Raw genomic sequence first — 13,780 nt, 5'->3', positions numbered from 1 at the left:
TGAGACATTTAGTGAAATTACAAAAAAATGGGAGTGAATTCAACAACACACTCAAAATAGTGCAATCCATATGGAATTCTGATATATCTAGATGGCGACGTATATCTTCAACCGGTGTTCCGACGAGCATGGACAGGTAAATTTATATATCTCATTATCAGAATATTCAAGGTGCAAGCATTTATTTTGTTATCACTATATTCAAGATAATACTAATATATTCAACTACATGGATGTGTCTGGCTCTTTTGTTTTTGATTTTATGCTCTCGTGGAATGGTAAAGATTTGAATCGTCCAGTTTGCACAATGAGTATTCTCTGTTGCATATTTTTAGACCTTCCATGTGAAATATCCGTGCTAACTATATATATTGTTTATGCAAGATGGTTATGAGTTGAGGAAGAAATTTTATTATACTTGCTCAAGTATTGTGCGTATGAACCTAAACATAACAGTTCTGATATTGAGAATATCTTAAGCCCATCAAGTAGATATTAATTCATTACAGATTCTTAGTTGGATCATTGCTCCCTATGTACTTACAGATTATTAGTTGGATCATTGCTTTCAATTATTACCTGATTGTTACTAGCCATTTTTTGTATGCATGTGAAATTTAACATGCATTATATTTATATATAACTTCAACAAAATATTTCAAATGGCCGTGGCAACGCACGTGCGTTCTAGTAGTTATTCTAACACGCAGGAAGATCATGCCTTGAGCCTTGTGGACCATTTCACTAGTTTTTTTGTTGCTACTATATCAAACCATTATTTTTTGTTGCTACTCCCTCCGTTCCATATTAGTTGTCGCTAAACGGATATATCTAGCACCGAAATATGTCTACATACATCCGTTTCCGCGTAGCGACAACTAATATGGAACGGAGGGAGTATATATCTAAGCTGTTTGACTTTTACTTTTGAGACCTTTTACAATACATCAAGTCAATTTGGGCCGTTCATTTCTATGGTTTGAAGGGCCCAGATGAATCAATACTACACATGGTTTTGGGTAGTATATTTACTGATTAAGGGCATTTTGGGTACTTCAATGCTTATTGACAAAGGAAGCTGACGGCCTTAGATTCGTTCCCCAAGCTGGAATGTGCCCCGACACATCGATGTAGAAATACTAACGTCGCTTGTAAACTCACCGCCGGCCGGATACACAATAACCTCACGCACGTATGCAACAAGAACACACATACACACACGAGATGTTTGTTGATGGTCACAAACACATATTATCCCTGTGATTTTCTTTATTGCATGAACTCACAGTGTGATTACAAGCTGGCCGGTGGCGACGAGTAGAGCTCCGCGAGGGCAGGATCGAAGATGGGCACCCGATGTTTTCCGTCACATTTCTGCCATGCCGTCAGGTGGCGCCGCGTCGCACGAGCAAGGCGGATCGACCAAGACGACGTTGAGCCAGGACTCCCATGCACCAGTCAAGCGGCAGCGCCGACGTGTAAGCAGTCCACCAGATCGCCGTTCTCACCCACCTGGCTACAGAGGCCCGTCCGTCCGGAAATACTAATCTCCTCCTGCTGAATCGTGAGTGGATGCAACGGCTGCATGTGTGTAGACCTGAACATCGAACTCGATGAACACGAGCTTGGCAGCAGAGCGGGAGGAGAGCTGAGGAGACGCAGTGGGGGCTAGCGACGACCGTGAAATAGGAGGCGGCGAGGTCGTGGGGCAGCCTAATATGAAATTACCAAGCTGCCCTCAATCTAAATTCAGCGTTGAATCATATTAACCATTGGATCTGCTTAATACTACCCCTTAAATTCAGTAGTATGATGTACCGTAAAAACTCTCTTACTTTTTGTATATCAACGTAGATGTTCGGAGCCGTCCGATGTCTGGTGTCGTGATCACACGGTGATGGGATGGGATCCCACCTCTCCGAGCAAGTTCACAAGCTTGAGAAGGCACTGATGCGAGGACCCTCCCTCTGCAATGGTCGCACAAGCCTTGTCCTTCCACGTCGCAGCCCTCGCCTTGACCCCCTGGTCGCCGAGCAGCCGCACCACCTTGCTCTCGATCTCCTCCTTGGTGATGACCCCTCGCTCGTCTCGGCAAAGCTTTGACGCCGGTGCCCCACACGTTGCACACATAGCTTTGGTTGGCGAACTGGTCAGCAAAGTACGGCCAGCACAGGAACGGCACGCCGTGCAGCATGCCTTCCATGGTCGAGTTCCACCCGCAGTGCGACACGAAACAGGCGGCGGCAGGGTGCGAGAGCACGCGCTGCTGCGGCGCCCAGCCAACGACCAGCCCCTTGCCCTGGACGCGGCGCTTGAACGCGTCAAACCAACCTTTTATGGCTCCGGTGGTGAAATTTGGCCGGACGACCCACAGGAACGGTTGGCCAGAGAGCGCGAGCCCGTCGGCAAGCTCTTGGAACTGCTCGCGTCCAAATGCCCGAGCTCCCGAAGGCGACGTAGACGACGGAGCAGGGGGCCTGCGCGTCGAGCCAGGCGAGGCAGGTGAGGTCTTCGGGCAGGAAATGTCTGGCCGGCCTCGACGTCGGCGCTACCAGTGGGCCGAGCGGCAGCGCGTTCGGGAGCAGAGCCCGAGCGTCAGGTTCCATCTCCATGGAAGTGTTGCATATGATCGTCTCAGCTAGCGGCATCAACCGGTTGGTCCTGATGACGTTTTGGATGTTGGTTCTCCTCCTCTCAGGCATGCTGCCCAGGCTGACAAGGGATCTCGGCCGCGTCAACGGGCGGCATCAGTTGGACCCTCTCGTTCCTCTTCACGTTCCCTGCGTAACGTACGTGGTGTCCATGTTCATGGTGTACAGTCCACATACCAAGAAAAGACCAGGAAACCAACGAGTTACATGGAAATGGAAATTTTAATTTGCTCTTACCACTTTCATTAAGAACGTCGTCCTCGATCAGCTTTGGGAGCTTCAACCTGAGCGTGAACACGGCTGCAGAGTACGTGGAGAACAAGGCGACACGGACACCCGCCGTGGTGGCCAGCTCCAGCGCCCAGCTCATGGACACGTCCACTATCATCCACTTCGTCTTCCTTGACCTGATCATCTCCTCGAGGCGGCCGGACATGGCGGCCGGCAGTCCCTTGACCAGCGCGCCGATGTCCGTATGGTCGTAGCCAGGCCCCAGGCCGTCTGGAATGGAGAGCATGTGAACTCCTCCTGGGATTGCTCCGTCCTCTTCCAAGGTTTGGAGGACGCGGCCGTGGTTGAACTCGGTGTTCACGAAGTCGATCTCCAAGCCGTGCTCGGCGAGCTTGCGGGACAGCTCCATGAGCGGGATGACGTGGCCCTGTGCAGGAAAGGGGAGCACCATGACACGAGGTTGAGCTTGAGCAGTAGCAGCAGCCATTGAGCTAGGTTGTTCGCGCTAGGATAGAGTATGCCTTGACAAATTTGCAAGAGCAAAGTTTGTCACTCTCAGCGCCTTTTCCTGTTAAAAAAGTTTGTCACTCTCCCTGTGGACGAGGACGACAGGGTTGCCCACACATGTGCATATATAAGTGTCTGCCAGACTAATTGATGTTGCATCAGGGATTGCATCAGCTCATCTCTAGTCAACTGACCACATGTTTGTCTTCTTCAAAGAAAAGGTTATCCGGGTAATGACTCATATGATCCTGTTGATAAAATTTTATGTGGAGTGGAGTGTGGACCAAGTTGTTGTCTCTATCATGTTGGAATATGTATATATTTCAGTTGTTAGGGATTGTTCGAAATTAGATAGGAATTCTTTCCATCTTATCTTTAGGACGCTTTTTACCCAGGAGGCTCAATACAACACACAACCCATTGTGTTGAGTCTCTCGCCTCTAATCCTCTTACAATTTGATCTCCTTATTTTGGAAAAAAGATGACTGTAGCTGAATTTTGTACCCGCAACCGCAACTAATCACTGGAATGTAAATGATTTGTGTGTTGGCTCATGGAGCTTTGTTGCGGTGGCCAGCCAAGTGTTGTGGCTGGTGGCCTTCTTCGGTGACATCGCGGCATGCGGGGTCCGGATCAAGTACCCGCCACCTCCACCAGCCTACTTGATGTCGTCACATGCATCGCTGACAGCGCAGTCTACAACACACTTTACTTGTCCTGCTTTTGCGGCCATGATGTCCCGTGCCATCCAGGTGTGCAACGTCGTGTTCTTCATATGGATCCTCGGCTCCGGGAAGACGGTGGACAAGCTGCCACCGTCCAAAGGCAAATGGTGCCGCCGGCTGCACTTGGCCAACATCGATAGGGAGGGGGCATTGCCCCCTCCGTGCTATATTTGTTCAATAGTTGTTTAACATTGAGCGCGTGTCTCTTATAATTATTATTTGTATTATATAATTACATATACATGGTAAATTCATAAACGAGTAACAAACAGCGGCTACAACAAGACGATTGAAAGGAGAACACCTAAAACCTAACAGCGCGAGCACACGGGATCCGCAAATACTAACAACTCATGCGAGCACACAAAATCCACAAAAAACTACACGAGCCACGAAGCAGAACCAACTGCTAAATACTCAAATAGGAACAAAATCTACAACACAAACGCACGAACACACTACTACCAACAAACCCCAGACCTGGATCTGGAAGCTGCACAATCACAATCATGAAAAATCGCACGCGTGAAGAGAGAGATAGAGAGAGACAAAAACTAACGAGGGAAGCAGGGAATCGAAGAGGAAGATCAAGATTCACCAGAGAGGGATCTCAAAAACGCAAGGAACCCAAGGGAATCGCCTCGACTCCTTCGCCTCTCGAACACCTCCTCTGCCACTCCGCCCTCTCGAAACAATACCGCCCAAATGAAATGGGGAAAAAATTCAAAAGGACACACGGGGGAGACTGTAACGGACAGGCCCGCAATAAACCCGCGCCGGCCAAAAGAAAACCGCACCAGACCACCCCTGACAAAAGAAACCCACGACTGAAAACAACAACTCTCAGCGCGAATCTCAGCGTGAGATCAGGCAGGCACAAACTCGAATGATAGCCGATTGAAAAACACTCGAGTGAAAAATAGCAAATCCGTTTGTTTTTGCGGTGGCCGGCCTGTGCTCCGAGTCGGCCGTTCCGTCAAAACACCTCTCGCGCGAGATCCTTGTCAAGCAGGCCCTGCCATCCATTTTGATAGCGTGTCTCTCTCTAATGATGCAGTTCATAGCCGAGAAGGACTGGTTTCTTCCCCCGTGCATCGGACAGCACAACAGTTTCGAGGTTAAGAAGTAACAATATCGATCGATCATTGTTGTCTTAGCAAGCTGACAAGCTTGAGCAAGTTCCCATGCGAGGACCCTCCCTCCCGGATGCTGCCGCACGCGACCTCCTTCCACGCCGCCGCCCTCGCCTTGACCCCCTCGTCATCACTGAGGAGCCGCGCGACCTTGCTCCAGACCTCCTCCTTTGCGACGACCCCTCGCCCGTCTCGCCGGAGCTTGGCGCCGGTGCCCCACATGTTGCACACGTAGCTCTGGTTGCAGAACTGGTCGGCGAAGTAGGGCCAGCACAGGAACGGCACGCCGTGCAGCTCGCCCTCCACGGTCGAGTTCCACCCGCAGTGCGACACGAAGCATGCCACGGCCGGGTGCGAGAGCACCCGCTGCTGCGGCGCCCAGCCCACCACCAGCCCCTTCGCCTCCACGCGGCGCTTGAACGCGCCGAGGTCGAACTGATCCTGCCCTGCTCCGATGGTGAAGTCTGGCCGGACCACCCACAGGAACGGCCGGCCGGAGAGCGCGAGACCGTCGGCGAGCTCTGGGAACTGCGTCGTGTCCAGGAAGCCGGAGCTGCCGAAGGCCACGTAGACGACGGAGCCGGGGGGCTGTTCGTCGAGCCAGGCGAGGCAGGCGAGGTCCTCGGGCAAGAAGTGTCTGACCGGCCTCGGCGTGGGCGCCACCAGCGGGCCGAGAGGCAGAGCGTTCGGGAGGAGGGCCAGAACGTCGGGCTCCAACTCCATGGAAGTGTTGCAGATGACCACCTCGGCGAGTGGCCATCGTCAGGTTGGTCTTGAGGACGTTCTGGATGTAGTTTCTGCGCCTCTCAGGGGCGCTGGTGCTGGCCAGGCTGACCCAGGGGATCTCCGACGCGTCGATGGGCGGCACCATTTGGATCTTCCCCTCCCCCTTTACATTCCCTAAATAAATTGGCTCCATATTCTCAGTTGATCTTAACCATACCAAGAATGAAAATGTTTGATTTGTTCTTACCACTTTCATCAAGAACGCCATCCTCTATCAATTTGGGGAGCTTCATCCTGAGAGCAAACACGGCTGCAGAGTACGTCGAGAACGAGGCAACGCGGGCACCCGCGGCGGTGGCCATCTGCAGTGCCCAGCTCATGGACACATCCACGATCACCCACCTAATATTCCTGGATCGGATCATCTCCTCGAGGCGGCCGGACATGGCGGCTGGCAGGTCCTTGACAAACTTGCCGATGTCGGCGTGGTCGTCTCCGGGGCCCAGGCCGTCCGGAATGGTGAGCACGTGGATCCCATCAGGAATTGCTCCCTTCTCTGCCATTGCTTCCATGACGAGGTCGTGGTTGAACTCGGTGTTCACGAAGTCTACCGCGAGGCCGTGCCCAGCGAGCTTGCGAGACAGCTCCATGAGCGGGATGACATGGCCCTGTGCGGGGAAGGGTAGCACCATGACACGAGCTTGAGCAGCAGCACCAGCAGCCATGGAGGCTGTCTAGAATAGTGTGTGAGCACAAGAAGTTTGCAAGTTCAAAGCTTGACACTCCGTGTGGAAAGAGATAACCCATCACGTGAGCGTATTTGAAGGGGTGCACACAATTATTTGATATTCGTCAGTGCTTGTGTCAGCAGATTCCCAGTCTGATGACCATATGTTTATCTTTAATTAAGCAGCGGTTATCTTGGGTTTTGTTTCACGGCAAAACTTATAATCTATTCATCATCAATCAAACACCAGAAATAATAAAAATTACATCTAGATCAGTAGACGACCTAGCGACGACTACAAGCACTGAAGTGAGTCGAAAGCGTGCTGCCATCATCACTACTCCCTCGCCGAAGCTAGACAATTTTTTTATTAGACAGTTGAGAAGTCATTGCGCTAAGGCCCTATAAGATCAGCGCACCAGAACAACAACCGTTGTAGATGAAGAGAAGTGTAGACCGGAAGGATCCAACCTAACAACACATTGACATAGACGAACAAAGACTGAATCCGAATGGATCCAACAAAGACAACTACCGACTAAATCCTGTGAGATCCAACCTGAAGACACATTAACGTAGACGAACAAAGACCAGATCAGAGCAGATCCAACAAAGACAACCACTGACTGAATCCCGCGAGATTCACCGGAGACACATCTCCACACACACTCTCCGATGATGCTAGACGCACCACCGGAATGATGGCTAGGCGGGGAGAAACTTATTTCATCTTCAAGGAGCTGTCGTCGTCTCGTCCTCCTGTACATAACACAAACCTTAGCAGAACTCAAGGAAATATATAAAAACAAAGCCCTCCCGCCGGCAAGAACCGGGATCCACCTGTTCAGCGGCACCGCCGATCGGAGGCAAAAATTGTTTGAACGAGGCCCTCTTTGAAGTGGTGTGCGTGTGGTATCTTGTGTCTGCTGCTCAGCGGCTGTGATGGTTTTCGTCCGGTTTTCCATGATCAACTGGGCAATTTAGTTTTCGTCTGGTTTTCTTAATTAACTGGTCAACTTTTTTCTTCTTAATGAATGCATGATAACTGCCATTTTGAAAAAAAAATCAGAAATGTTATCCATATTGTCGTCTTTTTATCTTTTTAATTTTCCATTTCTAAAACGAGGCATATATATTTTTGAAACAACGAGCCTTCTCATTGAAAACCACCAACAAGTTTTACAGTCACTCGAAAGAAAAAGAGAGAGAGAGAGAGAGAGAGAGAGAGAGACGTAACGATTTCTCGATCACTTCCCACAAACCGTCCGAGAAGACTTTAGGGCTAGCTGTAAAAGCGACCAGAAAATCTTGATCTTAGGCCATGGTCAGTAGTTAGTCATGTAGTCACTCTTTAAAAGCAATTAGAGTTGGACCAAGAAGCAACATAAAAGCTTGTCCCCTTGCGCTTTCGAACGGCTGCCTAGAGAGGTAAAATTTAACAATAACTAATTCATCTGCTCTTTTAATTGTACAAAATCACAGTCTGATATAGATAGCTTGTCGGGTGTGATCGACATGTTTAGTTTCGTGTTCTGTTTTTGGGGCATTCCTAACCATTAAAAGCAGTCACCGATTCTAAGGAGCTTCAAAATGTTGGTTCTTAAAAGGCTGAGCAGCGCCAAATTGGATGAAAATGGCAGATGCTTTCGTTTAGGTGTAGTTCGCTGACCTCTCGATCGGCTTAGGGCATCCGATGACACTAAACTAGGGGTTGGGGCGCCACCTCATGGCGCCTCCTGAGAGAAAGTTCGGCGGTGTCTAGTAGGTGGCCGCATCTTTCACTTGCTTTCTGGGGTCTGGGCAACACATGCACTGACAAATGTTGCTGAATTGATGAAAGCAGCTAAATTACTTAGCGTTGGTACATGCATATACACCCTTTTCACTTCTCGTAGCACATGCCAATGGATAGCAATAAAATAACACTGACAGGAGCATGCTGTCGCTTCTTGAAAAACAAAGATACAACACAGAAGTATAGTGCACCTACAAAACTGATCATGTAAGCTACACTTATGAAAAGAGAGCAAATATCACATCAAAAGTAGATGCCCGGAATGACAGGTTGAAAAGCTAGATCAGCACGGACGAGGGCGTCATCATGCCGGCAGCACCATTAGTTGCGTGGTGCTGGTTGGACGTCGGCGAGAATGGTGGTGTTTGATCCCGCCGAGCTAAACAAAGGAAGATGCTCTCAAATTGTGTGGTTAGAATAAAATGTTAAGTGAGGTTTGACGGAAAAGCAGAGCTAAACACAAGAAGATTGCACTAAGTGAGATAAAGTAAACAATGAAAGTTGAAAGTAAAGCAAACAATAATAGAATTTAGGTTGTAGATTACAAGATTATCATAAACTGCAGGGGATGAAAAGCAAATCCTATTCAGTTAGAAACAATCATACACTCAACGACAAGCATTGAAAGTGTCAAGTGAAGAATTGTCAGTTTGGTGGTGCCTGATGAAATATTCCCATGGTATTTTATAAATGCTTGATGGATCAGATTAGTTTATGCTGTCAACACTGGAAATTATACATGAAGAAAAAAAATACACAAATGATCAATATTAAAAATTTGTCCTTAGTGTTGTAGAGTTTGTGCGGGGTATAAAAATAGTAGTACCAAAGCCCTATCTAATTTTCCAAGTAGTCGGTAATATATTTCACATAAGGATAACAAAATTCATGGATCTACTATTGGGAGTAGCTCAAGGACTAAAAACCAACATAGTTTGAAGAAATGTAGTCATGTGGTAAGAGAAATTAGTCAATACTGCAGTGGATGAATTTAACTGTAAAATGCAAGACGAATATATAGTGCAGTAGATGAAAACGAAACGCCGAGTTAGAAGTTTCTTGTCATTGTGAAAACAAATTCTTAAAGACACTAGTTTCAAGCTGCAATACATAAAATACTTGATGACTGATGAACAAACATAAGAGAGTTAAGGTACCATGACCAGGAGTCGCGGGGAAGTGAGTTCTCTGGCTACCAAGTCAATAGCTTTAGGAACACATGCTACATCCTGATTATGAAATGATATCTTCGCCAGTTATCAGTCACCACAGTAGAATAGCTTAACTATGAAATATTGTGGTTTCTGTGTATAATAACGCCAACTTGTCCAATCTAGCAATAACTGATAAGTGAAGTGCATGGTTTAAGTTATTACCAGAAAAAGGAAAGCTAGTAACTTCATTTGCATGTATTCCCAACCAAGAGATAACAGAAAAATAATTTTTTCTGCGGGGCAGTAAAATAAAACTTGCACATAACAGGAAACACATCATGCATAACAGGCTTGCTTATAAAAACATAAATGATACTTCAGCCAAGAAAAAAAAAAGATGATACTTACAGTCGAGGTATGATTCCAAAAATGCCTTTGTTACTATGAACATCCTTGAAAGTGGAGATCGATTTGATTCAGTCAAATTCATTTACGAGGGGATCTGCACAAAGTATACCATAATTCAGGCACTAATATGATTACTAATGCAAATAGAAAATATTTTCTGGTGCTATCAGAATTTGAATAATCGAAAAATTGAATTACATGGTCATGATACTGCATTATTAGTAACCACGATGATGAACGGAATCGGCACCGAGTGACAAGTAGTGGTAAAGAGGAGAAAATTAGAAGTAGGAGAAGAACGAACCATCATCGAAACTCACAAGTCATTCTCACCGGCTTGGTAAAGATTCCCATGAATCAACCACCGAGGTGACAATGACAATTAGGTACAGGAGAGTGTGGGCTTAGTAACGATTCCTATGAATCAACCACCGAGTTTCAAATTAAGAACAGGCGGGCACATGATCCAGCCAGCCTGCAGGTTGTCGTTCCTCCAGAATCCAACCTGCAAAACCAAGCACCCATGACAGCTCTAGTAGCATGGGCAGGCCAACAACCTGCAACAGCAAGAAGATAGAATAGTGACATTAACACTGAAAAAATAAACAAGTATCCATCTGAACCCCAACCTTTCTCCTCTTTCCACTAGTCTGGGAAAACTTCTTCGTTATGAAACAACATTAGAAAACTCACAACCTGAGAGAACAAACATGCCATACTTAGTAGCAAAACACTATTTACTCTAATTGTTATGCCAAAATCAAAACAGGTACACAAAGTAGTAGTACACCGTCAAACAGAACAAAACGTAATAGCTACAGCCTACAGGAGAGCAGGTAGTCGGGTACTCACGGGCCGCGTGGCGTTGTAGCTGTCGTCGCTGTCATACCCATCCCCATTCATGCTGAGGGTGTGGAGCCGTGCAACAGCGTGGCGGCGGCATAGGTCGCCCCGCTGTTCATGGAACTGCCGAGCTGCTATGGCGCGGCCGACGGCATCCTCTCCTCTCTGACGGCAGCAGGGACTGGGACGGGCGCTGCATCCCGATCAGGCCTCAGCTCCCATCCTCCTATTGCTCTGGTGGATTACCCTGCAGGATGCACTGAAAAGCTTTGTCATCTCAAGCATCAACATGAACTCATTGAAGCACACGTATAACATAGGATTGAACTGAAGGTTAGCACCACAGATGCACATGACTAAACTAAAATATATATAACACTACTTATGCAAACACCACGGCAGCATGCAGCAATTCAGCTGAAGGCTTAGTATTCTTATGTTGCGAACATCTAAAAACTTATTCCCAGATGTCATTATATTCCTTAATCAGACAGTGGTCCATTTTATAAGGGAGAAATTGCGTCTGTTTTCATTGAAGAACTACAACATTAACGAAACCAGAGTGTACCAGTTTGTGTAATAGTACCGATTTAATCCTCCTGGAAGCTTGCGGATCCGGCTTCACTGCACTCTTCGGACTGCGCCAGCTCGCTATCCCTGCTATTGGCATCTTACGCAGTGGTGCCGCCGCCATCCAAATGCACCGACACTGACGAATCTTGTCTCCTCGTCGGCTACCCACATTGCTTATCTCGTTCAGATTCGAGCCCGCTGGCCAACTACATCCGAGGGAAGGGATGGAAGAGGCGAGGAAGTCGTTTACCTTCGTGGGGAAGGCAAATCCTCCTGGGGGAGGTGTTATCTGGCCACGAACGAGGCGCTCCTGCCCAACCCATTCACATCCAATTGGAACTGAAAGCACTATTCGTGCGTTGGCATGTACTGAAGCTGACGTGGACACGGTGAGCGAGCGCACATTGCACGGCTGTTAAAGGGTTCCATGTCCGTATACAGCAGTGCCGGCCATGCAACCGTCGACACCAAATGCCACCCCTCAATTTCTTTTACACTCAAGCTACTGAAAATAATCAAAGATAAGCAGCTCAATTCTTTCATAGATAAAATATTCCAATGCAACAACAATTAAAATATAAATACTACAATTTAAACATAAAGTTTTGAAATAAAATAGATTAAATTTGAATTCAAATTATCCAAATCGTCCTCATTATCGGCGTTTCAAGACGAATCCATGAACTCGCCTCGCCCAAATCCATTGTGTTTCCCGCTCAAAATAGAGTTCAGCTATACGTATGACACTTGACGTACAATTTTTGTCCTGACACATCAGTTCAAACCGTTCGTTGGGCATCATACTAGGATTGAAAAGAAACGCGCATGCAGTAATTTTGCTCAAAAATATGATAAAGATCTTCTAGAGAAAACATAAAAATTTATTTTGATATATCAAAGGCCATTCTTTTTCTGATAGAACACTTTTATTAACTCAAAAATACCAAAACGCCATAGGATAGTCTTTTTGTAGTAATTCCCAACATGAAAAAAGAACTCATTCTAACACGGAGGCTCACCACTTCACTATATACTTACTATAAAACTAAATCTAAGCCGTTTGAGTTTCTTTTATTATATTTGTTGACGTAGAGGTTCGGAGCCGTCCGATGTCTTGGTGTCGTGATTCACACAGTGATGGGATGGGATCCCTGCTCTCCTAGCAAGTTCACAAGCTTGAGAAGGTACCCATGCACGGACCCGCCCTCTGCAATGCTCGCAGATGCCCTGTCCTTCCACGTGGCCGCCCTAGCCTTGCCCCCCTCGTCTCCGAGAAGCCGCGCCACCTTGCTATCGATCTCCTCCTTCGCGACAACCCCTCGCTCGTCTCGGCAAATCTTCATGCCCGTGCCCCCACACGTTGCAGACGTAGCTCTGGTTGGCGAACTGGTCGGTGAAGTACGACCAGCAGAGGAACGGCACGCCGTGCAGCATGCCTTTCATGGTTGAGTTCCACCAGCAGTGCGACACGAAGCAGGCGATGGCGTGGTGCGAGAGCACGCGCTGCTGCGGCGCCCAGCCCATGATCAACCCCTTGCCCTCGACGCGGCGCTTGAACGCGCCGAACCAACCTTCTGTGGCTCCGGTGGTGAAGTTTGGCCGGACAACCCACATGAACGGTCGGCCGGAGAGCGCGTGCCCGTCGGCAAGCTCTTGGAACTGCGTCGCGTCCAAGACGCCGAAGCTCCCGAAGGCAATGTAGACGACGGAGCCGGGAGCCTGCGCGTCGAGCCAGGCGAGGCAGGTCAGGTCTTCCGGCAGGAAATGTCCGACTGGCCGTGACGTCGGCGCTACAAGTGGGCCTAGCGGCAGCGCATTCGGGAGCAGAGCGAGAGCGTCAGGTTCCATCTCCATGAAGCTATTGCAGATGATCTTCTCAGCTAGCGGCATCAACCGGTTGGTCCTCAGGACATTCTGGATGTTGGTTCTGCGCCTCTCGGTGATGCTTCCAAGGCTGACCCAAGGTATTAGAGTATATTCGTCCGGTTCAATTTTTGGTAGTCTTGAATTGTAATCTATCCCTATGCTGCGACCTTACCCCTCCTTCGCGGAGGTCCGCTCCATCTTGCAGCTCGAGGCACAGAACCAGGCGCGCAAGGCGACGCGTCCTCCCCAGGTGTTTCACGTCGCCCGACCCTCTGCACCATCTGTGCGTCTTCATCGCCTGCTCCATCGATGCCTACATCCTCGGCTTCTCCAGGATGGCGCCCAAGTCCTAACTATCGGGCCAAAAACCCCGTCTACCAGCCGCCGCAGCCTCGACCTGCTGCTCCACCACCATCGGCTGCATCACCGGCACCTCCTCCA

General features: G+C 48.3%; 1 protein-coding gene and 2 pseudogenes across 1 annotated transcript; all 3 read right to left on the bottom strand.

Annotated features, from left to right (window-relative positions):
* Nucleotides 1-1,699: 1,699 nt before the first annotated feature.
* Nucleotides 1,700-3,460, bottom strand: LOC123107852 (UDP-glycosyltransferase 83A1-like; annotated as a pseudogene).
* A 908-nt stretch (nucleotides 3,461-4,368) lies between these two features.
* Nucleotides 4,369-6,746, bottom strand: LOC123107851 (UDP-glycosyltransferase 83A1-like; annotated as a pseudogene).
* A 6,017-nt stretch (nucleotides 6,747-12,763) lies between these two features.
* On the bottom strand, nucleotides 12,764-13,363 carry LOC123107850 (UDP-glycosyltransferase 83A1-like). Its single transcript, XM_044529758.1, has one exon. The coding sequence runs from the start codon at nucleotides 13,361-13,363 to the stop codon at nucleotides 12,764-12,766; it is 600 nt and encodes a 199-aa protein (XP_044385693.1).
* Between the last annotated feature and the right edge of the window lie 417 nt (nucleotides 13,364-13,780).

This window comes from Triticum aestivum, chromosome 5A (assembly GCF_018294505.1).
Source record: "Triticum aestivum cultivar Chinese Spring chromosome 5A, IWGSC CS RefSeq v2.1, whole genome shotgun sequence".
In the NCBI taxonomy this organism is placed as follows: Eukaryota; Viridiplantae; Streptophyta; class Magnoliopsida; order Poales; family Poaceae; genus Triticum; species Triticum aestivum.
Note: the sequence above shows the minus strand (reverse complement) of the source record. Positions and strands in the feature narration are given on the sequence as shown.